Genomic DNA, 27749 nt, shown 5'->3' with positions numbered 1-27749 from the left:
TTTCATAGTTTGCATTCAGATCCCTAGGTCAAACACAATGCTTGATAAATATTAGTCATTTAATGAATGTTCATTAGGGGCAGCTAGGTGGCACAGTGAATAGAGTGCCACTCCTGAAGTCAGGAAAATTCATCTTCCTGAGTTCAAATCTGACCTCAGATACTTACTAGTTGTGTGATTGACTCATTTTTAAACTCACTTTGCCTCAGTTTCCTCATTTGTAAAATGGACTGGAGAAGAAAATAATAAACTGCTCCAGTATTTGTGACAAAAATATAAATATAGAGTGATGGATCAGTGGACTAAATTATGTACACAGCACATTGTAGTAAACAACTATAGTAATTTAATATTTTATAAACTCAAAGATCTAAGTTTTGGGCACAAAAACTCACTATTTGACAAAAACTGCTGGGAAAACTGGAAAACAGTATGGCAGAAACTGAATATATACCAACATTTAACAATATGTAACAATATAAAGTCAAAATGGGTACATGAGGGTGATATTTTAAGCAAATTAGGAGAGCAAGTGATAATTTACCTGGGAGATTTATTGAAAAGGGAAGAATTTAGGGCCAAGCAAGAGATAAAGGATGCTATAAATTATAAAATGGACTGTTTTAATTATAATAAATTTAAAAGGTTCTAATGCAACCAAAATTAGAAGAAATGCAGAAAATTGGGGGAAATTTTTTACAGCAAATATTTCTGACAAATGCTTCATTTCCAGATATATAGAGAACTGAGTCAAATTTATAAGAACACAAATCCAATTGATAAATGGTCAAACGATATGAACAGGAACTTTTCTTTTTTTTTTTTTATTATAGCTTTTTATTTACAAGATATATGCCTGGATAATTTTTCAGCATTGACAAATGTAAAACCCTTTGTTCCAATTTTTCCCTTCCTTCCCCCCACTTTCTCCCCCAGATGGCAGGTTGACCAATACATGTTAAACATGTTAAAGCATAAGTTAAATACAATATATGTATACATCTCCATACAGTTATTTTGCTGTACAAAAAGAATTGGACTTTGAAATAATGTACAATTAACCTGTGGAGGAAATAAAAAATGCAGGTGAACAAAAATAGAGGGATTGGGAATTCTATGTAGTGGTTCATACTTATTTCCCAGAGTTCTTTTGCTGGGTGTAACTGGCTCAATTCATTAATGCTCTATTGGAACTGATTTGGTTCATCTCATTGCCAAAGAGGGCCACATCCGTCAGAATTGATCATCATATGGTATTGTTGTTGAAGTATACAATGATCTCCTGGTCCTGCTCATTTCACTCAGCATTAATTTATGTAAGTCTCTCCAGGCCTTTCTGAAATCATCCTGCTGGTCATTTCTTACAGAACAATAATATTCCATAATATTCATATACAACAATTTATTCAGCCATTCTACGATTGGTGGGCATTCACGCTGTTTCCAATTTCTGGCCACTACAGAGGGCTGCCACAAACATTCTTGCACATACAAGTCTCTTTCCCTTCTTTAAGATCTCTTTGGGATATAAGCCCAGTAGTAACACTGCTGGATCAAAGGGTAAGCATAGTTAGATAACTTTTTGAGCATAGTTCCAAATTGTTCTCCAGAATGGCTAGATGTATTCACAATTCCACCAAAAATGTATCAGTGTCCCAATTTTCCCACATCCCCTTCAACATTCCGCATTATCTTTCCCTTGAACAGGAACTTTTCAAAGTCACCTATAGTCATATATGGAAAAAAATGTTCTAAATCATTATTGATTAGGGAAATGAAAATGAAAATAACTCTAAATTATCATCTCAGATAGATTAATATTACAGAAAAGGAAAATAATTAATATTGGAGATAATATAAGAACAGTAATAGGGACATTAATGCATTATAAGTAAAGATGTAACTTATTCAACCATTCTGGAGTGTAATTTGGAACTATGTGATTTGGACAAAAGGATCTATTTGTACAAAAAATATTTATAGCAAATTTTTTATGGTAGCTAAGAATTGGAAATTGAGGGAATGACCATCATATGGGGAATGGGTGAACAAGTTGTGGTATATGATTGTGAGGAATGTTATTGTGCCATAAGAAATGATGAGCAAGATGATTTCAGGAAAAAAACAAACAAAAAAACTTGGAAAGACACAAACTGATGCAGAGTAAAGTAGGCAGAACCAGCAAAAAAAAAAAAAAAAAAAAAATTGTACATAGTGACAGAAAGATTGTACAATGAAAAATTTTGAATGACTTGACAATACAATGATCCAAGACAATCCCAAAGGACTCCTAATGAAAAATGCCATCTGCCTCTAAAGATATGATGGTATCATAATACAGACAAAAGAATATGGTTTCCTTTCCTTCCTTCCTTCTCTCCTTCTGTCAGTTTCTCTCTCTTTCTCTTTCTCTCTCTCTCTCTCTCTGTCTCTCTCTCTCTGTGTCTCTCTGTCTCTCTGTCTCTCTCTCCCTTTCTGTTTTTTCCACAAAATTACTAATATGGAAATGTTTTATATTATTGAATATGCATAATCTTTATCAGATTACTTATGTTCAATGGGAAGGAGTAGAGGAGGGATTGAAAAAATTTGGAACTCAAAATTTAAAAAAAACAACACAAATGTTAAAAATTGTTTTTATATGTAATTGAAAGGAAAATATTATTTTAAAAAGAATCCAATAGGGTCACAAAGAGTTAGACACAATGGGAAAACAACTGAACAACAATAAACAAATTAGCTAATTGGCTGATTGATGAGGAAACAAATGCATTTTTTAAATGGGATGGGGGCAGAGGCAGAGGAATAAACAGGATTAAACATCTAGCTATTTTGTTCTTACCCCTACCTCTCTATTATCAGTATTGTCTCATCTCATTTTCAAAAACTTACCTACTTCTCTTTCCTCATCTTTAATCAGGACCTCTACAGGATGTGGCTTCTCTGTCATTCTGAGGTACAGCAGGGAAGAACTTTGCCTCAGAGGAACCCCATACAAGACTATGACCTGCTTCTAAATCTTACCACATGTTACCCCTCGTCCTAGAAACTTTAATCCTCTTGCTTCCAGATCATCTTTCCCTAAATTTTCCAAAAAGTAGATTTTCCATCCTTACCTAGGAGAAGGTCTACAGGATGGATAAGATTCTTTCAAGAACTGTACAACACATAGCAGAGGAAAGGAAATGTTAAATGTCAGAGCTACATATTGCATAGATTTTATATTGTAGAAACAAATCATCCAAGAATTAAATATCTATTTTTTTGTCTTTGAATCCTAGTAACAATGCCTCATACATGTTAATAAATCCTAAAAATGTCTGGAAAATAACAAGATCTCAACAATGCCTGACACATAGCAAGTGCTTAAATAAATAATTGTTGAGTTGGATTAGATTGGATAAAATTCCTTTTATTCACCCTAAAGCAGCTCTAGGAATTATGGGAAATGAGAAGATACAGAATCCATTTTCCTTGCTCTTAGGAAACTTTGAATCTAGTTGTTGAAATTAGTCTAAAATATATAAAATAATCAAGGGCTATAACCTGTTCCTTTGCTTTTCTTGCTTATCTCCTTAACTTATTTTCATCCTGGGCTTAGGGAGATGATTTATAGAGAGAAAAATGAATGTTAGATCACCATAAGGAATGATGAAGTATGTTAACCCTCTTTTAACAGAGAGATGTGTGGCATAGCAAATCCTAACTCAAAATGACTTCTCAGAGGTCTCTCAAAGTGAAGAATAGAAGCTTTATTTAGGATCTCATGAGAAACTGACATCTAATAAACTGGGGTTCCCAGTAAAGAGAGGTCACCCCTTAAGTCAGAGGAAATTATAAAGTCATAAGCCACAAGAAATCATGACAACCCTCCTCCCCTCTTCCCCTTATCTGGTCGATTCTCATTATGTCACTTAATGGAAGTAATATGAATTTGTTAAATTTTGACTTGAATTTTAGGTTGGTTAGTTTCACAAGTTTTACAACTGTTTGCAGGTATGTTTTATGGTGGTCAGTTTTGCTACTGTTTACAATTGTTTACTTTAGTCAATATGAGCACCCTATTTCCCAAATTCCCCAGATAAACTGAATCTAAGTTATAAATTTAATCTTAGTTAACAATTTTATAAGAAATCATATAATTCCCCACAAAGAGGAGATTTGTTTAGAAGAAAATAATCCATTAAGCTAGAATAACCAAGGAGACTTGTTTATCTCAGGCTTCCTCAAAAATAGAGATTACCCAGTTTATAGACCTCTTAGAATATCTCCAGGTCATTAAATAGTTAGATTCTTCTCTAAGCAATTAAGTAAAGGTCCAGGAGGTCAGATATTTCTGCTAGAAGAGCAAGCCTTTTGTTCTCTTTCTCAGAGCCTTAATGATTAACAGACCTTTGAAATTGGGGCTGGAATTATCAAGTGACTATTTTGAGACATCCTCAGTTTCCTGTTACACTCAGAGAGAATTAGCAGGGTGAAACATATATTTGCAGAGATGGCCCACGTATGGGTTTGTTTTGCTGGACTATGCTTATTTGTCACAAGGGAGGATCTTTTTTTTTTTAACTGCTTGGGACATTTGTTGGGGGAGTGAAGAAAGGGGACCAGTGATAATTACCACCACCATCCATCATTCCAAAATAAATAAATAAATAAATCAAAGAAAAGAAAGCCTTTGAAAAAACTCAGGAGAAAACAGAAATCAGTTTAGAGAGAGAAGTCAAGAAGTCTTAAAGTCAACATGTTAAATTTATTGCATATTTCTTACAAAGGACAAGTTATTTGTAATGAAGATTCGCAATTTCACGTAGAATCCTTTTTCTATTCTTTGCACATGGAAACATTCATCTTTATAAGTAGTAGTAGTAAAAATAGAATGACCCACAAGTATATATTTCTTAATCTTAAGAAGAATTTCTAATAATCATGGCATAAAAAATTGGTTGCTCCCTCCCCAACTATATCCAGTGTTATACTCAAAAGACACATGAGAGAAAAAACACTACTTTTCTTGTCTTGTTTTCATTTACTATCTTCCTTTTCAAGCTCTTATGATTTTCAAGCTTCTCGACTTCCATAATGCTAATGAGAAGGACCTGCTGGTAGATGAGGATTGAAGAAAGGCCATTGGATTTAGCAATTAAGAGACTATTTGTAACTCTGGAGAAATCAATTTCACTTGAATGAAATCAGAAATCATGCTACATAGTAGTGATGTTAAACACAAATAGGATCATAATAAGGATCCATTCAGATACATATTAAACCATGTGTTAACATATTTGTTTTATTGTATTTTTATTTGTTAAATGTTTCATAATTACATTTTTTTTATTAGAGCAACACTACAGAGTACTGGGATAGTCTAGCATGTTTGATATCCCTACTATAGAAAGTGCAGATGAGAATGAGTGAAAAGGAAGCAGAGCCACATATTTTTAAGAGAGCCTTCTCAAGTTTGTCCACAAAAGGGCGGAGAAACAATCGTATGATAGCTAGTGGGAATGCAAAGATCAAATGAGGGTTTTTTGAGAATGAGGGAAGAAAAGAAAAAAGAAGGAAAATCATTTATTAAGTACCTGTGCTAAGTACTATACACATATTAATTCATTTGTGGATAGGGGAGATAAGGAAAGCAGCTAATAAATAGAGACTGAAGATAAGTAAGAAAAGAGATAGAGGGAAAGATCTTGTGAAGAAGATGTGATGAAATAGGATCATTTTTGCTTGGGAAGAGGCTTCCCTTTGCAAGGAGAAGAGTTACCTCTTCATAAGTAACAGGGGTGAAGGTGGAGATAGTTGCAAAATATTATGAGATATGAAAGAGAGAAGTTCTTAACAAATGACTTCAATTTTTTTCAGTGAAATAGGAGGTAACATTCTCAACTGAGGATATAGGAGAAGTGGGAATCATAGGAGTTTTGAGGAGATATACAAAGGTTTAGTTAGAATAGCTGTTGTGGCGAGTAGGATAGTAAATCAATTAGGAAGATATGAAAGAATCATTTCACAGCAATAAAGAATCAATTGAGATTATGTCATATAAATTTATAGTGAACCAGTTAGTGTGCTCTAAAAATTTCTTTCTCTTACGCTATTTTAAATCTGATTCCCTCTGGGTTCAGCATCCCTATCAGACAGACTTAGAGTACACATTCATTACTTTCTGTAGTTTGACTCCCAATTGTCAGAACTAATTCTCTCTCCCTCTCCTTCTCCTTTTCTTTCTTCCTCCCTCATTTCCCCCCCACCCTTTCATTCTCTGTCTCTGTCTCTCTTTTGCATTTCTTATTTTATTTTCCTCCAATATCTTACCACTGGACCCGATGACTAGAAGAGAAAGTGAGGTTGGTGATTTAGCAGCCCATACTCATTAAATCCAATTTACTTGCATGTTATGGCATCACTATGCTGATGTCAAGAACAAAAAACAATCAACATGTAAAAACAATTTTAATATTCAGTTTTAAAACTTTAAGTTCCAAATTCTATCCCTTCCTCCTCCTGTTCCCCAAATTGAGAAGGCAAGCAATAGGACATTAATTACACATGAATAGTTATGCAAAAATCCATGTATTTCCATGTATGGAAAATGTGTTTCCATAACTAATTCTCTTTGGAAACAGTAGTTGGCTACCTTCTTTATTGCCAGATGTTATACTTCTCAAGGCTCTCTAGCAAAGCTTCTTAACCCATGGGTCACAATCCCAAATAGAGTTGTGTAATTCAATGTGAGAGTTGTGAAATTATAGTTTATTATCAGTAGATATTTGATTTGAATGCCTGTTTTTATATATCTATATATATGAGATCATGTAAAAATTTCTCAGGTGAAAAGAGGTCACAAGTGGAAACAGTTTAAGAAGCTCTGCTCTAGGGAACACGTATCTTTATTTTTTCTTTGTTTAAAGTACCACCAGAGTTGTGCTGATCCTTGGCTAGCCAATATCTAGCTGCCTCCTAATTCCATCAAGGAGAACTTCTTTAAAAGATTAACAAGATGAAAACCATTCTTCTTACTTCATTTAAAATATTAATATCTTGTTTTTGTTGCCTATCCCTTAATCAATATGATTTCATCACCTGGGCTGGGAGAGAAATCAATTGATCAACGGGTGTCCTAATCAAATATTTCACCTACATATAAACACATATATAAAAATTATGAACTAATACAAACCAAAACAAGTTGAATTAAAACAAAATGCATACAAGATGTGACCCATCAGAGGAAAAACAAACAGAAATGTATGGACAAAGAATCTTGATGAATATTTATAGGGAGTGACTTAAAAGTCACAAAAAGTTTTAATTTTATTAGTTGGATTTCATTGATCTAATATAAGTGGTATAAATAAAATAAATATATTATATATATATATATATATAATGTACAACATACATATAATTAAAATAAAAAGCAAGATTATTTGTATTTTGTGCTTACCGATGTTCATAATAAATCATTATTTTTTAAACTATTAAAGAGAAAAGAAAATCAAGCAAAATTTGGGTTTTATTATGTAATTTCTATTTGACTATTCTATCCATTTCTGTTCCCCCCACCATTCTGAAGGCCTCAACTGCATTGGCTGGAGTTGGATTGCCCTGGGCATTTTAATATAAAGGGTGCTGTTTAAAATAACTAGTGTGTGTTAGAAATCTTTAAAAACAAAAGACACATTTTAAATGGATATATATCCATAATATTAAAGTTCATACTATTAAAAAATTAGAAGAGAAACAGATCATTTACCTTTCACAGCTATGGGTAAAAGATGTATTCTTAATCAAAAAAGAGATAGAGACAATTACAAAAAATAAAATAGATAACTTTAATTACTCGAAACTGAAAAACTTCTGCATAAACAACATACCATGAATCTAGGATAAGAAGAGAAATGGTTGAATGGGGAAAAAAATCTTTGCATTCTTTCTCTGACCAGGGTTTGATATCTAAGATATATAAACAATTAATAAATATTTACATAAGAATAGTAGCTATTCTCTCATGGTCAAAGGATATGAACATAAATAATTGCAAATTATTTGCAGTCATATGAAAAAATGCTCCAAATCTCCGTGGATACAAGAAATGGAAAGCAAAACAACTGAGGCTTCATCTCATACCTTGCAATTTGGCAAAATTAATAAAAAAAAATAGCAACATTCAATGGTGGAAGACTTGTACAAAGATAAAACATACTAATACATTGCTGGTGGAACTGTGAAATATAAAAAAATGATTTTTGAAAACAATTTGGAATTATGAAAATAAAATGACTAAAATGTTCATACCCCTTGATCTAAAGACTTTATTGCTGGGTTTATACTTCAAGGAAGTCACTGACAGGAAAAATTGTCCCCATATGCTACAAAAGATTTATAGCTTCAAATTGAGAATTGGAAACTAAATAGATGTCCATCAATTGAGGAATAGTGCTGTGCTATTTAAAAAAATATGCATGTGATCAACAGAGAACCATGGAAAGATCTAAATGAATTGATGCAGAATGAAGTAAGCAGAATCAAGAAACCAATATACACAGCAACTATAACAACATAAACAGAAAGACCACCACCAGACTACAAAATCAAAAGTATATGTGATGAACTGATGCTAAGTGAAATGAGCAGATCATTATACACATCAACAACGATACTGTGTGAAGATGTAATCTGATGGAAGTGGATTTCTTTGACAAAGAGACCTAATTCAGTTTCAATTGATCAATAATGGACAGAAGCAGCTACACCCAAAGAAAAAACACTGGGAAATGAATGTAAACTGTTTGCATTTTTTGTTTTTCTTCCCGGGTTATTTTTACCTTCTGAATCCAATTCTCCCTGTGCAACAAGAAAACTATTTGGATCTGCACACATACATTGTATCTAGGATATACTAGGACATATTCAACATATATAGGATTGCTTGCCATCTAGGGGAGGGGGTGGAGGGTGGGAGGGAAAAATCGGAACAGAAGTGAATGCAAGAGATAATGTTGTAAAAAAATTATCCTGGCATGGGTTTTATCAATAAAAAAGTTACTATAATAAAAATTAATTAATTAATTAATTTTTAAAAAGTATATGTGATGCTGTTCTACTGGCAGTGCTGAGGTTGTGGGAATCCCCTTCTTGGTTGGAGGCATAGGTCCAACATGAAAGAATTCACAAACCTGAAATATTAGTGGCAAAAAGGGTAGTTTATTGGCACTGAGAAGTCACTTTTGCTAGGAAGGCAAAGTCCTGTTAGGGAAATGGAGATCAGCACTGAGAAGAGAATGTCTTCACAATGGGCAAGAGTCCTGGTAGGCAGATGTGCCAAGGGGTTCCTTGGCAAAAGCATATTCTTACTCCAGACTTCTGTTAAGATATGAGTTTTACAATTGCCCTTTATAGAAGTCTGAGGCTAAGTTTCCCAGTTGAAAAGAGAGCCAATGCTCCCAGGCCTAGATACTTATCTTGGAGTTTCAGCCATTCAATATCAATTTGAGATCTCCAACTGAATGAAATGCAATTTGAAGGCTTCCTGAAGGGCGATCCAGCTGCCCAAAAGATCAAGTGGGGGGAGGGGGAGAAGGGTGATTTGCTTTAGAAAAGGCCCAGGCTGGAAAATATGCCTTTTCCTAGACTCTCTGGAGTCTGGGAAACCCTAAATCAATTGAACACAATTTCAGAGTGATTATTTTATAGCTCAAAGGGAGCACAGTTTCACCCCCTTTATATGTAACAAAATCATAAAGATCAAGCAGGACTTGAATGAAGAAACATCAAAAGATATTTCCAACCTACTCTTTTTTTTTTTTTTTTTTGCTAAGGCAAATTGGGTTAAGTGACTTGCCCAGGATCACACAGCTAGGAACTATTAAGTGTTTGAGGCTAGATTTTAACTCAGGTCCTCCTGACTTCAGGGCTGGTGCTCTATCCCATTGTACTACTTAACTGTCCCCCTAACCTACTCTTTTATACAAGTAGGAAGCCCAGAGATATTATATACATTGCACATGTTTTCAGACCTTCTCAATAGATCAGTTGTACATCAGACTTTTCCCCCTTCTGGCTAAAATAAAATACTATTTGTCATATGGGATGGATATCAAAGAGGAGGGAAATACATAGGACACTATGGTGCTATAAGAAAGAGAAAACATCATTAAAATTTTATTTTAAAAAATAGAAGAAAAAACAAAGGAAATCTGCCTATACGCCAAATATTTCAATGATGGAGCAGACCCTGAGCTCACAGTATCTTATTTCAGAATAGGAAATCATTCTGTCATTACACTGAGAAAGGCTTAACAAATAATGTATGGAAATGCTAGAGACAACAGAGAGACACAATGGAAACTAATAAGAGAAGGCTGAGTAGGGTTAGGGTAGGGAAATCTTCCATGTGCTGCCCATTAGAGAAGACCAAGACATCTCCTAACCTTGGATCTTTCAGTAACCTGTCTGCTGGATCATCTGACACATCCATCTGGTATGCTGACCAAGAATAGATATGGGTGAGACAATTCCTCCCCTTTACTGTAAGATTTTGATGGGCTTAGGAAATCTCTCAAAACCTGGGGGTAAAGGGGAAACAGAGTGGAACCTGACTATAACCATTGAAATCAGGAAGATAGTAAGCAGAGATTCCAAACTTTTTCAGGTAATATTAAATGCTTATATCTTTTATTTTTAATCCCATTTAGTAAAAGTACTCAAATCTATAATGTGACTCTCTAATGTCTATGTAGTCCTTTGGAGTCATGTAAAGCTGGAAAAAAAATTAGAATCCCAAATTTAGTGGGAGAAAATGAATCAAACAAATCATAAATTATGAATTGCTGTTAGAGGTGTTTGTATTTTATATGCTAGGTAGAAAACCTGGGCTGAGATAATAAAATGGTTAGGAGCCAGGGAACCCTGTCTGCATATATGCAAAAGGCCAGAAAGAAAACTTGGTCTGGTTGCTCAGGACTTAGACGGCCATCTGGAGGTTTATGCAGATATAGCACTCAGAGTAGGTTTTAAAACACAACCTTCTAAGAGAAATATGTCTTTGCCTATCCTTTACTTACCTTTTTAGGTCTGGTGCCAATGTAAAGCTGGGGCTTCTGTGGAGAAGAGCACTCCTTGATCACAAATGACAAATATTATTCCACCTATTTATGTATTTATGTATGTATGTAAATACATATGTAAATATGTATTTATGTCTTATAGTTATCTATATAGAGTATATGTTTTAGGTGAACTCTGATGATGAGTACTCCTCATGTAATAAATATTCATCCACAGCAATGAATAGAGAAGGAGTTAAAACAAACCAGGATATCATAGACAATTAGGCCGCTTTCTCTCCCCCCTTTAAACCTAGGCTTCTAATTTAATAGCAACAATAGTCTAGAGCAAGGGTCAGCAAATATTTTCTATAAAGAGCCAGTGAGTAAATATTTTAGGCTTTGTGAACTAAGGGCAAAATCAAGGATAGTACATATTTCATCTTTGAAAATGTCCTTTCATATAGAGAGGTATTGCCAAATGCTTATATCAGTCCTCAAGTATATGATATTTATTGAGCCAAAAGGCTCAATAATCTTAAATTTATTTTCTCTAAATCAAATATGATTTAATTACTGTACCACAGGTAATTTACCTTTCTTGGTTTGCCTTTCTTGGCAACAAATAAGCCAGTTAAAGTTACTTTGGTTGCAGCCTCATTTTCATTTTTAAATTTTTGTCAAGAAATTTTTATTGTGATGAGATATTGTATTTCACATTTTCTAATTTTTCTCACCATTGCTTTTCTCTGAATTGGGAACATTGGAATGAGCACTTAGTCTGGTAATATCAGTGGGTATTATATATATATATATTTTTAAATCAAAGTTATAGCAACATTTGTATATTAAACCCAATGCTTTGAACCTAATTTTTTTCTTTTTTGTTTTAATATTTTTATTTTTCCCAGTTACATGTAAAACAATTTGTCTTACATTTGTTTTTAAAACTGAGTTCCAGATTCACTCCCTTCTTCCCCACCCCATTGAGAAGGTACAAGTAATTTTGCATCTAATTTGATAAAAAAAAAAATTAATTCACATTCCACTGTGTCTAAATATATGATATTAAAAGTTTACTTTTATCTTCTTTTTCTTGTTTTCACATGAAGATTTTGTACTGATAATAAAACATTATAAAATGTCTTGGTTTAGTGATACATATAGTGTTCAAAACACTGTCTATAACTGTGCCACTGCAATTTGTAGTATCCAGAGCAGCACGATGATAGTAAGTGATAACAGTGACATCTGTCACAACTACTCAATTTTACTATACTGGGAGAAGCAATCATAGTAAGTATGTGTGTCTGTATTCCAAGCAAATTTATGGACACTGAAATTTTAATTTCAAATAATTTTCAGGTATAATGAAATATCATTATTATTTTGACTTTTTCCAACTATTTTAAAATATAAAAATCATCCTTATTTCAATGTGCATTCAAAAATAGGTGATTGACCAACAATAGTTTGTTGAAACATGGTCTAAGGGATATTTATGATTCTTTTTCATGAAGTTTAGGTAAACAGAAGATAGTGTTGGAGAATAAAAGGTCATGAGATGCACAAATCCTCAGTAGTAAATTATCATTGCTATTACTGTTTCCAACCCCATTCCTTCCAAGGACTCCTTACCATTATACCAGTGTGAGCCTTAAATTAGACTTAGCATTAAAGTCACCCAGAATTATAATGATAATAACAATCTCCAGGGCTTCATAAAATTTTTCTTTGACCTTATTGGGTTTCAGCATGGTGCGACCATAGACATTAATGACGATTGCATGTAGATTTCTTAGTGACAATCACATTATCATGAGTCTGTTACAATTCACTTCTTTAGTTTTGATTGCAAAACTTACATAAGCTTCATAGCACTCCCCTTCACTGTGGCTACTACAGAAAAATGTGTATTCAGATCCAACTTAACCTGACCTCCATTTGTCAGCCTTGTTTCACTCAGGACTAGTATTTGTATTGTAATACCTATTGAATTCTCTTGAAAGAAGAACTGCTTGTCTTTCAAATGTACTGAATTTTGTGTTGTCTATAAGTATGCACACATTTTATGTACTAATAGTGAGTGGAATCAAGTACAGAAATTTTTATACATTTTTTTTTTACTTTCAACTGTAGAATGGGATTCCCTTCCTACTGTCATAATCAAGCTAAGATTTTAGACAATTTTTATGGCACCTTTTTTTTTTTATTGACAAAACATAGGCGTGAATAATTTTTCCAACCTTGACCCTTGCAAAACCTTTTGTTCCAAATTTTCTCCTCCATTGACCCACTCCCTCCCCTAGCTGGCAGGTAATCCAATACATGTTAAATATTTTGAAATACATGTTAAATCCAATATATGTATACATATTTATATCTTGCTACATAAGAAAAATCAGATCAAGAACAAAGAAAAAGAAAAACTGAGAAAGAAAACAAAATGCAAGCAAATAAGAGAGAAAGTGAGAATGTTATGTTGTGTTCCACATTCTTGTTACATGGTTCTGTCTCTGGATGTAGATGGCTCTCTTAATCACTGAACAAGTGGAACTGGTTTGAATCATCTGAATGTTGAAGAGAGTAGGGCACCTTTTCTATCCCCTTCCTCACCCTGAGAGATGAACAGTGGGATCCTTAAAAGGCTGCTCAGGCACTTAGGGAGCTTCCAAATTCCACTTCTCCTTCTAAAGTACTATGGCCTGGGCTATCTGCGTGTAAGGTTGTGACTACAGCTCCCAGTGCTGCTTCATCACTTGCCCATTGTCTGTCACAGAGCTTTGAGGATAGAGATGGTAAAATGATATGGTGATGTCTCTTGATTACAGCATAAATTGGATTTTAAGTGAAGCAGAGTTACATGAAGTAGTTGGCCTCACTGTCTCTTCCAGAGCTATTACTGTCCAGCAGCAGTATAGAGTCAAAGCAAGATTCAGTGGATGACCTTATCTTTAATGTCTAACCAAACTCCAAAGGATATGAACAGATAATTTTCAGATGAAGAAACTAAAGATAAAAAAATGCTCTAAATCATCACTATTGATTAGAGAAATGCAAATTAAAACAACTCTGAGGCACTACCTCACACCTCTCAGATTGGCTAAGATGACAGGAAAAAATAATGATAAAGGTTGAAGGATGTAAAGGGCAGAACTCTGGACAAGTATACATGAAAAAAGGTGTTAACTCAGTGGAATTGATAAAGACAATGGTTATCTAGTTTAGCATTGTGATTCTCTCGGTCAGTACATGAGCTTAGTACTTAATATAGTTCTACAAGATTGACACTTATGATGATGTAATTATAATAGAGTATATAAGAGTCAACAAGGACTGGAAGAGGCATTCTTTCTTCACCAGCCTCATGGTGGCTCTCCTGCATTCCTCCACTGAAACCAAGACCCATTCTGGAGGGCCTCCAGAAAGCTAGCCAAGCCCCAGCTGAAGAAGACAGACTGTGAAGGAGATAATAAAGACTTTGGGAATTTATCCCTGACTATTCTCATGGTGATTACTCTGCTGAAAACAAGACTGGTCCTGAGACCTCCAGAAAGTTAACCAGAACATTACAGAAGGGGATGTGGGAAAACTTGGGCACTGATGCATTGTTGGTAAAGTTGTGAAAAGATCCAACCATTCTGGAGAGTAATCTGGAACTATGCTCAAAGGTCTATAAAGCTATGCATACCCTTTGACCCAACAGTACCATTACTGGGTCTGTATCCCAAGGAAATCTTAAAGGAGTGAAAAGGACCCACACGTGCAAAACTGTTTGTAGCGGCTCTTTTTGTGATAGCAAAGAATTGGAAAATGAGTTCAATTGGGAAATGTCTGAATAAGTTGTGGTATGTGAAGATAATGGAATATTATTACTCTATAAAAAAAAATGATGAACAAGCCAATTTTAGAAAGGCCTGGAAAGATTTATATGAACTGATACTGAGTGAAAGAAACAGAACCAGGAATACATCGTACATAATAACAAGCAAGAATGTGTGATGAAAAACTTGGTTCTTCTCAGTGATTCAGGGATCCAAAGCAATCCTAGCAGACTTTGGACAGAAAATGCCATCTGCATCCAGAAAAAGAACTAAGGAGACTGAAGGTAAATCAACACATTACATTCACTTCTTTTTGTTTGTTTGTTTTCGTATTTTTTTTTTTAATTTCCCCCATGGTTTTTCCCTTTTGTTCTGATTTTTCTCTCCCAACATGATTCATAAAGTAATATGAACTATAAATAAATTTACTAGGGAAAAAATGCCTAATTAAGCTCTAAGTGCTCCATAGTACCTGTTTCAGCTGCCTTCATGGTCATTGGAAAAAATTGTTTTAATCCACCCATTCTATCCCCTAAATCACTGTAAGATTTGAGATCCCTTAGTTACCCTCAATCTGGTTTAGCCCGTCTGCTGAAGGATTTATTGATATGTGGCCACTAGGCATGCTACATTTTCTTGGAGCCACAGGTGAGAGGTAAAGTAGAGCAGATGAACTCCAAAAGTGGAAAGCAGCTCCAAAGGGGCTCAGCAGCTCTCATACGTGAGGTACTAATCTAGTTCACAGGCACATTGCCAAAGTTATCTCAGTTTTCATGATGCTCCAAAGGAAAGTATAAGAGAAAAAAGGTATTAGATTGACTACCAAACTGAAAGTCTACAGAGCCATTGTGCTGATCTTATTGATGTAATTTGGACAGCATACCAGTGCTGTACCAGGAAACTGTATTGCTTCCATATGAATTGTCTTAGGAAGGTTCAATGGCAGGATAAGATACCACACACTGAGCTCCTTTCTCCAACTAAATGGTCAAACATTCAAACCCTACTTCAGAGAACACAACTCCATTGGGTTAGCCACATTGTTCAAATGCCATGAAGAATTCACACAGGGCAAATATTACTGTGGTAGTCAGAAAAGGCAGTAAAAGGATACTTTCAAGTTCTCTCTTAAGAACTTTAGAATTAATTGCATGACATGAGAGACACTGACAGAGAACTGCCCAGCATGGCGTACCCTCATCAGAGAAGGTATTGCACTCCATAAGCAAAACAGAATTGAAGTAGCTCAGAAGAGAAGGAAGATGTCCAAAGTTAGAGAATCTATCCCAAATGTATGTATAGACTATTTGTGCCCAATCTGTGATAGAGCATTCCAAGCTCATATTGCTCTAATCAACCAGTCAGAAACAACTTGATTCTAACATAGTTATGTCATTTTGGTCCTCTTCAATGAAGGACAACAACAACAAAATCATAATTCTTATTAGGTCACTAATCTCTCCCTGCTTATTACCCTGAGATGGCTCAGAAAACTACTTCAGGCAATCCCAAGTGGAATCCGAGGAAAACCCAAACTCTCCCATGTTTTCCATTTTGGGGAAAGAGGGAAAGGAATAGAGCTTCTATTCTCCTTATTACAGATTTACCTTGGTTCCCAGTCTTTATCTTGCAAATAACAATATTCAAGAATGAAGATAAGTGTGTTCATTTCTTTTATAGCAAGAAAAAGCAGACATAGAGGAAGGAGAAAAAAAGGTCAGGCCAGCCAGTTCATTGAAAATTTGACACTCATTATTGAGCTTCTAATTTACAAGGGCAGGAAATGGCTTTTTCATGCTTCAGTGCTCTTAGAGAGGGAGAAGTTAATATAGTCACTTCCTCTGCTGCTTAAGAGTTATAGAGGAGAGAGGATATCTCTAAGAAACAATATCACCACAAGTTCATTCAACACTGACCACTGCACCAGCTATACTACTCTTGGCCATGGCAATCAGCAATTTTTCCTAATCTCTCTGAATGAAAGACTGGGACAAACTTAAGCACTACCATCTCCTCATTCTCAAGATGGCAAATACATTCAAATACATTGAACTGTGTTTCTTCCCCCATCATCTTCTTCTGGTATCTTTTCCCCCAGAACACTCTGTAATGCCTTCACAATGCCCTCCCAGAAATCCTTGTTGCAAAAGAACTGTTGTTGATAGATTCCAGAATGGTTGTAGACATCAAGAAATTATGACAGCTAGATAATGTTTACAAAACACTTTACATGTATTATCTTATTTGATCTACACAGCAACACTGTGAAATAATATATCTTATATTAAAGTAACACATTATATATCAGGAGTACATTTTACATATTATATGCTACAATATCCTAAAATCACAGCTGAATAGGAGGAATATGTTTAAAACAATTAACAATATACAATGCCAGTCTTAATGTATGATTTTGGAACTGAGAAATGGAATTATTCCACATTTGAAAAGTATCCTGACAAAAATACATAGGACCAATTGCCCTAAAGTAGATAGAAAAATGAACATTTCCTTATCTAAAAGGAAGAAAATTGACAGACATTCTTAGAGCATATAGTATACAAATCAAAAATCTATAGGAATACTTTGAGAATAAGCAGATATCATGTCACTGAGTTTATAAGAAATATGTAATTAGATTTATCAAATGTTACTAAATGTCATCTACCGCCAAATGAAGGCTGTGAAGTCTCTAACATATGGGATTGGAATCAAAAGGCCCTGTGTATATCACATCTATAGGAACTTAGTCAATAATATATTGACAAAAAAAAAATCAAATTACCAAGTTGTATGGTTTTATTTGTAGAAATGGAGGAATGTATGATGGATGGTACTTCGGGACATCAATAATAGGGCTATTTTTAAGAATTAACTATAATTCAAAAGTTCTGAACTTATTAGCACCAGATGAGATGAGATTTCCACATACAAAGCATGATAGAAAAAGATGGCAAATTCAACTGCAAAACTTTATTCTGTATTGTTTACTTCTTCCTTCAAGGATACAAATTCAATATGTTATCTTCAAAGTTGTCCTGTGTATTTATGTTCTATTACTTTTCTTATTTTCTTCTCTTTCAATAGATTGGAGTGCTTCTCCCAATGAGAAAAGTTTGCTTCTTTTGTTATTGTTTGCTTGAATTTTATTTTCTTTCTAATTTTTCTTCCTTTTTGATCTGATTTTTCTTGTGCAGCAAGATAATTGTATAAATATTGGATTTACATATATTTTACCATGTTTAATGTAAAAAAAAAAATTTAAAGCCCAAGTAAAGCTTAGAGAAATGTAGGATTCTCGACTCAGTAAGAAAGCAAATGAAATTCAATTTTTTACTGATTGTAACAATCTAAAGTGTTTTTATGATGCTCTAAAGGCTATTTATGGGCCAAAGATCCATGGTGCATCTCAACTATTTAATGCTGATGGAACTACAATTATTAGTGATAAGGACATGATTCTGAAGAGATGAGCTGAACACTTCCATAGTGTTCTCAACAGACTGTCATCAGTCAATGCTGAATTTCAATAACCTCAGATTAAAGTCAATCCCTCTCTAGTCAAATTTCTAACGGAAGAAGTTTTGAATGCCATTTGGCTCCTGTGGCAAAGCACCTGATGCTGATTCTATTCCAGCCAAAATTTATACTGTTCTGGGGGGAGGTAGGAGGAATCCATTGCTAATATAAAAACTGAGTAAAATTTTCTGGGTTATATGACAAGAGGAGGTTACCCTCCCCTCAGGAGTTCAAGAATGTCTACATTATCCACAATCACAGTGGTGGTGGTGGTGGGGTCTTTCTCTTAGTTATTGCTGGCAATATTCTTGCCTAAGTCCTTTATAAACTGATCCTTCACCTGGAAGATGGTCATCTACCTGACAGTCAGTGGGGCTTCAAAAGGGGCCAAGGAATGGTCAATATGGTATTTGCTGCTGATAACTCTAGGAGAAATGCCAAAAGCAGAACAAAGGTCTGTGTACAACATTTGTTAATCTGACCAAGGCCTTTGATACCATCAATCAGGAGAGCTTGTGGAAAATTATGTCAAAATTTGGTTGCCCAGAGAACTTTTTCAGTATTTTATGTCAATTTCAGAACAAGTTCTAATTAATGTAAGACAGTATTGGTGATGAGAAGATCATGAGATGTATAAGTCTTTGGTAGGGTTCAGAGCAGATTCAGGTTCTTGTAACTTCCCAGTCATCAGCAGAGTAAAGAAAGGAAGGTTGTATGCATGTTCCCATGCTTTTTTATTATATTTTCAGCAATGTCATTAGATGTCTTCAACAAGGTCAAAAATGGTATCAAGGTGAGCTACCACACTGATGATAAATTATTTAACTTGAAAAGACTACAGGTGAAGATTAAAGTATAAAGAAAGTTGGTATTTGATTTTTTTGTTCACATGATTGTTGACTCATTTCAGCTTCTGAAACTAAAATGTAACAAAGTGGGATTGATTCTGTGTTGCTTGTATTAATTTTGGCTTGACAATTAACACCAAGAAAACACAGGTTCTTCACCAAACCAACAATAAACCATTCATCAGTTACAGCAAATAAAAAAATTTTGATTACTATAGATAAGTTCACATGTATACATATATAATATATAAACATACATATATATGGTTGTAAATAAATATATACATACACACGTATATATAACAATATACATACTAGTATATGTCTACATAGATGATGAGATTGACACATGTACTGCCAGTGCTGACTCAATGTTTGGGAGGCTCCAAAGGAAAGTGTAGGAGAGAAAAGGTATTACATCTCCCAAATGTAAGGTCTACAGAACCATTACACTGAATGCATTATTGTATGCCTGTATTCCAGTGCCATTCCAAGAAACTGAATTGATTCCATTTGAATTACCTTAGTAAAATGCTAAAGATCATCTGAAAAGATAAGGTACTGGACACTGAGGTTCCTTCTTAAGAGAAATTGCCAAGCATTCAATCTCTATTGCAAATAATGCAACTCTGATGGACTAGCCACATTGTTAGAATGGCAAATATACATTTGCCTAAAAGACTATTTTACAGAGAATTCATGTAAGGCAGGTCTTACGTAGTGGTCAGAAGGAGTGATAAAGGACAATCTTTGGAAAGAACAAGAACTTTGGAAATGATTGCATCACATGAGAGACACTGGTAAAGGGACCACCTAGCATGATATGTCCACTTCAAAGAAGGCACTATGCTCCATGAGTGCTCCAACAGAATTGAAGTATTTCAAAAGAAATTTTAAGATGTGCAAATTTAGAGATATTTCCACTTCATATGTTCATATGAATTGTTTGTATTCAACCTGTGGCAAAACTTTCATATTCAAATTCATAATAATTTGATCAGCTACAGTTAGAACCACTGTACTTTAGCTATAACATAGTAATGTCATTTTGGTCCTCTTCAAGAATAAAGGTAAACAACCAACCAATAGAACTGGTTTCCTTCTTCACTTTGAAATGAACAAATATATTACCATCCTTCTACCCATCTAATTAATCTTTGATCTCCTACTCAACTAATTAAGTTATCTCTGTAGTCAAAATTCATCTAACCTTCTGAACCTTTGTGGTCCTGGATTGGTTAGTAATACAATTCTCCCAAGGGCCCTCAGTCTAAGAGTTACTCCAATAAAATTCCTACTACTGGGTATTGAAGGGGAGGCAGGCAGTGGGAAGGAAATAAATATTTATATAGTATCTACTATAGGGCAGGCATTGTGCTAAGAACACAAATATTATCTCACTGATTACATAGGATCAGACTGTCATGTCCCTACTCCCTACTTTTCTTCACCAACAGTTTTGCTTTTATAACTTAGAGGAATTTTGTCTTGTCTTGATTGCCTCTGAATCTTTCCACTATCAAGGTCTCTCATTAGTTAACAACAATTGCAGGGAAAACTGGACAGCAGTTTGTCAGAAATTGGGTTTACGTAAGGCCTCATATCATTTACCAAGAGAAGCTACAAATAGATTTAAGTAACATAACAAATTAATTAAAGGAGCAAGGAAGAAATTACCTATCATTCTATGGGTAGAAGAGTTTGTGACTAATAAGCAAAAAAAAAAAAGAGGATCACACAAGATTAAATTGTCAAATTTGATTATATAAAATTTCAAAGTTTTTATACAAACATTTTATGTAGTTAAAATTAGAAAGGAAACAGATATATGGAGGGAAAAATCTATGCAACAAGTTTCTTTAATTGAGGTCTCCTAGGTAGAATACAAAGGGAAATGATAAAATTTTATGAAACTAAGAATCATTCCCCATCTGATAAATAAAATATACAAACAAGATGAAGGATGAAACCCAAGGTATCAAAAATCATCAATAAAAAAGCAAATTAAGCACACAGTTACTCATATACACTGGCAAAGATGATAGAAGGCAATGACAAATGTTGAAGGGACTGTAGGAAAACAGGTACATTGCTGTACTGTGATGGTGGAATTCTGAAATGATGTAGTCATTCTGGAAAGTCATTTCAAACTATGCCAAAGAAAGATATTAAGTTGTGCAAGTTTTTTGACATAATGATGTCATTACTAGGCATATACTCTTTTAAAAAAAGTTTATTTTTTATTGCAGCTTTTTATTTTCAAAACATATGCATAGATAATTTTTCAATATTGACCCTTGCAAAACCTTGTATTGCAAAATTTTCCCTCTTTTCCCCTCATTTTTTTCCTCTAGATGGCAAGTAATCCAATATATATTAAACATGTTTAAAAAATATATGTTAAATCCATTATATGTATATATATTTATACAATTATCATGTTGCACAGAAAAATCAGATCAAAAAGGAAAAAAATGAAGAACACAAAATTTGGCATATACTCTTTAGAAAATGAAGAAATACAGGGAAAAAAATCTATATGTAAAAAGTTCTTTTCATAATAGCAAAAAATTAGAAAGTGAAGGAATATCTTACTGGGGAATGGCTAAGTAAATTATGGTATGAAAACATAATGGATAGTGATATTAAATGGATAGTGATTTTAAAAATAATAAAACGGACAGTTTTAGAGAAATTTGGGAAGACCTCAATGAACTAATGCAAATCAAAATGAACAGATCTAGAAAAATAGTTTATACAATGACAACAACATTGTAGAAGAAAACAACTTTGAAAAATTTTGGATCAATGCAAAGATAAACCACAATTCCAGAGGACTGAAGATGAAACATGCCACTCACCTATCACATAGATGAAATTAAAATGTAGAAAAATTTTCAGATGTGTAAATGTAGAAATTTTTTTTTGGTTGGACTATACATTTGGACTTTTTGTTATTGTTGTACTATAATGAAAAATTTTTTTTTCCTTTCCCTTCCCCTTCCTTTCTTTCCTTTCCCTCCCTCCCTCTATCGTTCACTCTCTCTTTCTTTCCTTCCTTTCTTCCTCCTTTCTTTCTCCCTCCCTCCTTCCCTTCCTTCCTCTTCACTTAGGATAGTAGAAGTGTCAGATTATGAATGCATGTAAAAATATTTAATTTTTTTTAGCTTTTTATTTTCAAAACATATGCATAGTTTTCAACATTTACCCTTGCAAAATCTTATGTTCCAATTTCTTTTCTCTCTCCTTTCCCCTCATGTGCAATTCTTCTATACACATTTTTACAATTATCATGCTATACAAAAAAAAAAAAATCAGATGAAAAAGAAAAAAATGAGAATGAAAACAAAAAGCAAGCAAACAACAACAAAAAAGATGAAAATACTATGTTGTGATCCACACTCAGTTCCCACAGTCCTTTTTCTGTATGCAGATGGCTCTCTCCATCACAAATCCATTACAACTGGCCTGAATCACCTCACTGTTGAAAATAGTCACTTCCATCAGAACTGATCATTGCATAATGTTGTTGTTGTTATGTACAATGTTCTCTTGGTTCTACTCACTTCTCTTAGCATAAGTTCATGTAAGTCTCTCCAGGCCTTTCTGAAATCATCCTGCTGTTTGTTTCTTATAGAATAATAATATTCCATATTATTCATATACCATAAACTTATTCATCTATTCTCTAACTGAAGGGCATCCACTCAGTTTCCAGTTCCTTGGCACTTCAAAAAGGGCTATTACAAACTAATTTATATTTTTATTTTTAAAAAAGTCTCTCCATAAGACCAAAACAATTTTAGTGAGGCTTAGGGTCGAACATATTCTGAGATCCTTCTAATCACACTGCCCTTTGATCATGTAGATTCTCTGTGACAGAGAACATTATGACAGGGAATATTATAAAAGGGATCCTGTCTACAATTTATGACCATTCTATCTTTTTGTCAATTTATGACACTTGAAAGACTAGAGGTATGACCAAAGGGGTATCTACCAGACTACTAGTACTAATCCAGATCACATGAGGAGAATTTGCCACATAAAAGTCTGCCACCCAGAATCTGCTAAGGACCATACTACTAATAATAACAATAGTGATGATGATGAAAATTATTATAATTACTAACATTTATATAATACTTTATTAAAGTTTGCAAAATACTTTTACAAATATTATTTCATTTCATCCTCACAAACAGCAATAAGAGGTAGATATTATTCTTTCCATTTTATATATAAGGAAACCAAGGCACACAAGTTACTTGACAAATAGTAAGTATTTGAAAAGGAATTTGAACTCAGGTCCTCCTGATTCCAAGTTGAGCATTCTTACTAACTGAACCATCATAATAAAGTGCTATAGATCCTGTTTAGCAATCAGACTCGGGATCTGGAAAGTCTCTGATCTCTCTATATTTCTTTCTGAAAAATGATACACAACCTCTTCCCCTGTCCTATTGTCTATGAACTTCAGAAATGTATGTGACCTTTGCTCTCCTGGAGGCTAAAGGGAAAAGGGAAAAGAAGCCTATTTCTTTGCATATAAGAAACTTTTCTGATTTACATCCCTCGATTTCATAATTATTAAAACTACAGTAATCCACGTGTGAGGTGGATCTATATATTTACTTAACTAATAAATTACTGCAGAGGTTGGGAATGGAACCAACATAATTGTAATGGTTTGCTACTTTACTTACTTAGAAAATTTCATCAACTGGGCTAGATCTTAGGGAGTAATACCATACAGAAGGACCAACTTTCATTTGGTAAGTGAAAAGAAGCCCCCAACAGAAAAAACAGCTCAGATGTCAAGGAAAAAAACATGGCAAGAACTATATAACCTGATACAAAGTGAAATGAAAAGAACCAAGAGATCATTGTGCACAGTAACAGCAATGTTGTAATAATAACCAACTGTGAAAGACTTGGTTACTCTAATCATATAATGATCCAAGACAATTACAAAGGACTCATGAAAAAAAAAGTCAGCTATCTCCAAAAAGAGAACTGATAAACTCTGATGAATGCAAATTGAGGTATAATTTTCTCACTTTATTTTTCTTACTATTTTTTAAAAATATGGCTAATATGGACATTTGTTTTACATGATCTTTGCACTCAAACCTAATTTCCAATAGCAATTATTTGTTTCCCTCCTTCCCACCACCCCCCCTGCAGTTTTCCTAATGGTTCCTACCTCCCATCTCATTTCTCCAATCTCAATCACTCTCTCGAACCATAATCTGTCTCTTCTGTCTCTACTGTCCTCCATCATAAATGCCTACCCCTCTCAATCACTCTCTAACCATAATCTGTCTCTTCTGTCTCTACTGTCCTCCATCATAAATGCAATCTTCTAACCCTCCCTGCTATTTTTTTTTTTCCTCCTAACCTCTTCAGAGAAATATATGGAGTTTGACTTGAACAGAGAAGGCAATATTGGTGACAATAGGGTAATTATCCCCATCCCATCCCTTCCCCGGGGTGGAAGGAAGTGATATTCTTCTAAAAACATGTCTAGGAATGGGGGAGCATGGTCTATCCTAAGTCTTTGCCAAACTACTAGCCTGGCGTTTGTTTCTGTCCTACTCACTGGGGAGGGTAGAATCTACTTCATGGAAATGTAAAGAAATGAAGTTGTATGATCCTTTCCAATCACTCTGAAAAATAAAATGTCTCTGAAGAGAATACTAGCGAAACTAGGAGTCTCTAAAACCTACCTAGAGCTGAAGAAATTAATTAGAGAGGTGGCAGATGGCCCTGGGGAGACCATTTGTTATCTGGATTTCCTCAGGATGATGCTAGGCAAGAGATTGGCCATTCTTAAAATGTAAGTGTCATACCCCCATAAACTATCCTGGATCCCCATGTTCTTCATCTGAATCATCTGGGTTCTACTCCTATCCATTCCTCAGACCTCCTAATGACAACTTCCCCATTCTGGTCCACTATCCCCAACAAAGATATGGTTCTTTTCCCTTCCACTAATTTTACTTCCTCTCATGTTTCTGAAATCCTTGGTTGCTTTCAAACCCCAACCTGTGTCTTTTTAATTCACTTGGGTTCTGACCCCCTTTACTCCTTTGTCAAGCAGACTCTTCCCCATTCCCACCCTTCTATCTTTCCAATTCTCCAATTTAGGATCCTGATGTATGAGGAGAAAAACAGGGTACAAGAGAAACCAACGCACCCCCCCCCAACCAGCCAAGAAAGCAATCTCTGAATTGCTTTGATTGAGAGAGTGGGGGGTATCATTCAAGGGGTTCATCTCCTCCACCCCAAAATGGGGCACTGAAACTAGAAAGCAAACTATGAATCAAATACATACTCTCCCCCTCAAAATTAAGCATATTTGATTTATCTGGGATGGGGGATAGAATTAGGATAGGGTAAAAGAGCCCTTTTACTTAGATAATCAATTGATAAAAAAGTATACTGTGAATGTCTACTCAGCTTATGGAATTTATTAAGTGCTCTGAAGTATGCCTCATCGGGTAGAAAATGAAAGTATTAACTGGCCCTCGTCCATTTGAACCAAATGAAGTCTTCTGACTCCACATTTAATGACCTTTTCCTATATCTTACTGATTCTCTGGGTTGATGAGAAAAGATACCAACATATATTTAAAGTGATAATTAACACAAGGCCCTCCCCAGATGCTAATTAATGTTCTGGGGAGTTCAGAGGAGGTAGAGGTTACTCTGGATTGAAGAGAGACATCAGGGATCATTTCACACATCAGGTAATACAAGTAGTGATGGACCTCAAAGATTAGGTAGGTACAGATGTCATTGAGAGAACTTTTTTTGTATTGAAATTGGAAGTATATTCTGAAGATATCTCCCCTACCATACTGTTAAGTCAGTGAAGGCAAGAACTGGGTCATGTTTATTTTTGTATCCTCTACAGTACCCTTTAATGTATGTGAGAACATTCTTGAGCAATAAGTCTACTAAACTTAAAAGTTTTCCTGAGGTTTGGTGAGATTGAGTGACTTGCCCATGCTTATACATCTTGACAGAGATCTTCCTTTCTCCATCCAAGTACAGTACTCTGCTTAGGCCTTTCTATAGGTAGGAAATGGTAGGATCACAGAATTTTTTTTTTTTTAATAGCCTTTTATTTACAGGATATATGCATGGGTAACTTTACAGCATTAACAATTGCCAAACCTCTTGTTCCAATTTTTCACCTCTTACCCCCCCACCCCCTCCCCTAGATGGCAGGATGACCAGTAGATGTTAAATACATTAAAATATAAATTAGATACACAATAAGTATACATGACCAAACCGTTATTTTGCTGTACAAAAAGAATCAGACTCTGAATTATTGTACAATTAGCTTGTGAAGGAAATCAAAAATGCAGGTGGGCATAAATATAGGGATTGGGAATTCAATGTAATGGTTTTTAGTCATCACCCAGAGTTCTTTCTCTGGGTGCAGCTGGTTCAGTTCATTACTGCTCCATTGGAAATGATTTGGTTGATCTCGTTGCTGAGGATGGCCTGGTCACAGAAAATGTTTTGTGACGATGACTACTCCTATCTGGTTGGAACACAGCATTAAAGTAAAGGAGAAGTTACGAAATAAGATTGAGGGAGTATTGCTTGTCATCTTTTGAAAATCTGTTATAATATATTAAGTACACTAGGAAATTACTTCTCATTGTGTGGCACATAATTTTTTTTTCTTTCTTTCTTTTTTATTTTCTTTTTTTTGCTGAGGCAATTGACTTGCCTAGGGTCACACACTAGTAAATATTAAATGTTTGAGGATGGATTTGAACTAGAGTCCTCTTGGCTTCAGGATTGGTGTTCTATCTTACCGTCCCTATACCGTATAATTTCAAAGGACTCATAAAGAAAAATGCAATCACCCTCAGAGAGAGAACCAATGAACTGAGTGTAGATTGAAGCATATTTATTTCATTTAATTTTCCTTGTTTTTTTTTTTTTGCAATATGATTAATGTGAAAACGTTTTACCTGGCATCACATACACAATGAGTATCATTGCCTTACATGAGTGAGATACCGGACAGAAAGAATTTGGAATTCAACTTTTAAAAAAAAGAAATAACTTAAAAGCAATAACGTCATCTCATCACTGACTGCACACAGTGAACAAACACTGACAAAAGCAGGTTTGCATGTGAGAACTAGCTACGGCGGTGATTCTCAGGCTGTGTCGTGCTACTAAGACACTTGTTTCAATGTGGTGACTACTCGCCGGCTGCAATCTACAGAAGCACAAACTGTGGGGGCAGAGTTTTAGCGGGGTAAATCTGACTATAAAGGAGTTCCAAACCAAAAGGGTTAAGAGTTGCCGATGACTTGGCTTCGAGGCAGCAGGGAAGGGTGGATGGAAACCTGTCCCAGAGGCCAGAGGCAGCTGAGCTCAGGTCGTTTAACCTCGTAGAATTCTAGGCAATTCTCAGAGACACAGAAGACACATGCCCTGCGCGGGTCACGGATTGTCTCTAGCATGCATCTTTA

The 27749-nt window shown here is 34.8% G+C and overlaps 1 protein-coding gene across 1 annotated transcript; it reads left to right on the top strand.

The window, feature by feature from the left end:
- The first annotated feature begins 24656 nt into the window (after window positions 1-24656).
- On the top strand, window positions 24657-25484 carry AIF1 (allograft inflammatory factor 1). Its single transcript, XM_003775312.4, is given in 4 exon segments — window positions 24657-24693; window positions 24919-25081; window positions 25393-25450; window positions 25452-25484. Coding segments are annotated over 4 exon segments (288 nt in total). The 5' UTR covers window positions 24657-24659.
- The last annotated feature ends 2265 nt before the right edge of the window (window positions 25485-27749 follow it).

The sequence above is a fragment of the Sarcophilus harrisii genome, chromosome 4 (genome assembly GCF_902635505.1).
Source record: "Sarcophilus harrisii chromosome 4, mSarHar1.11, whole genome shotgun sequence".
Lineage (NCBI taxonomy): Eukaryota > Metazoa > Chordata > Mammalia > Dasyuromorphia > Dasyuridae > Sarcophilus > Sarcophilus harrisii.
The sequence above is the reverse complement of the archived record's forward strand: the minus strand, read 5'-3'. Positions and strand labels throughout refer to the sequence as shown.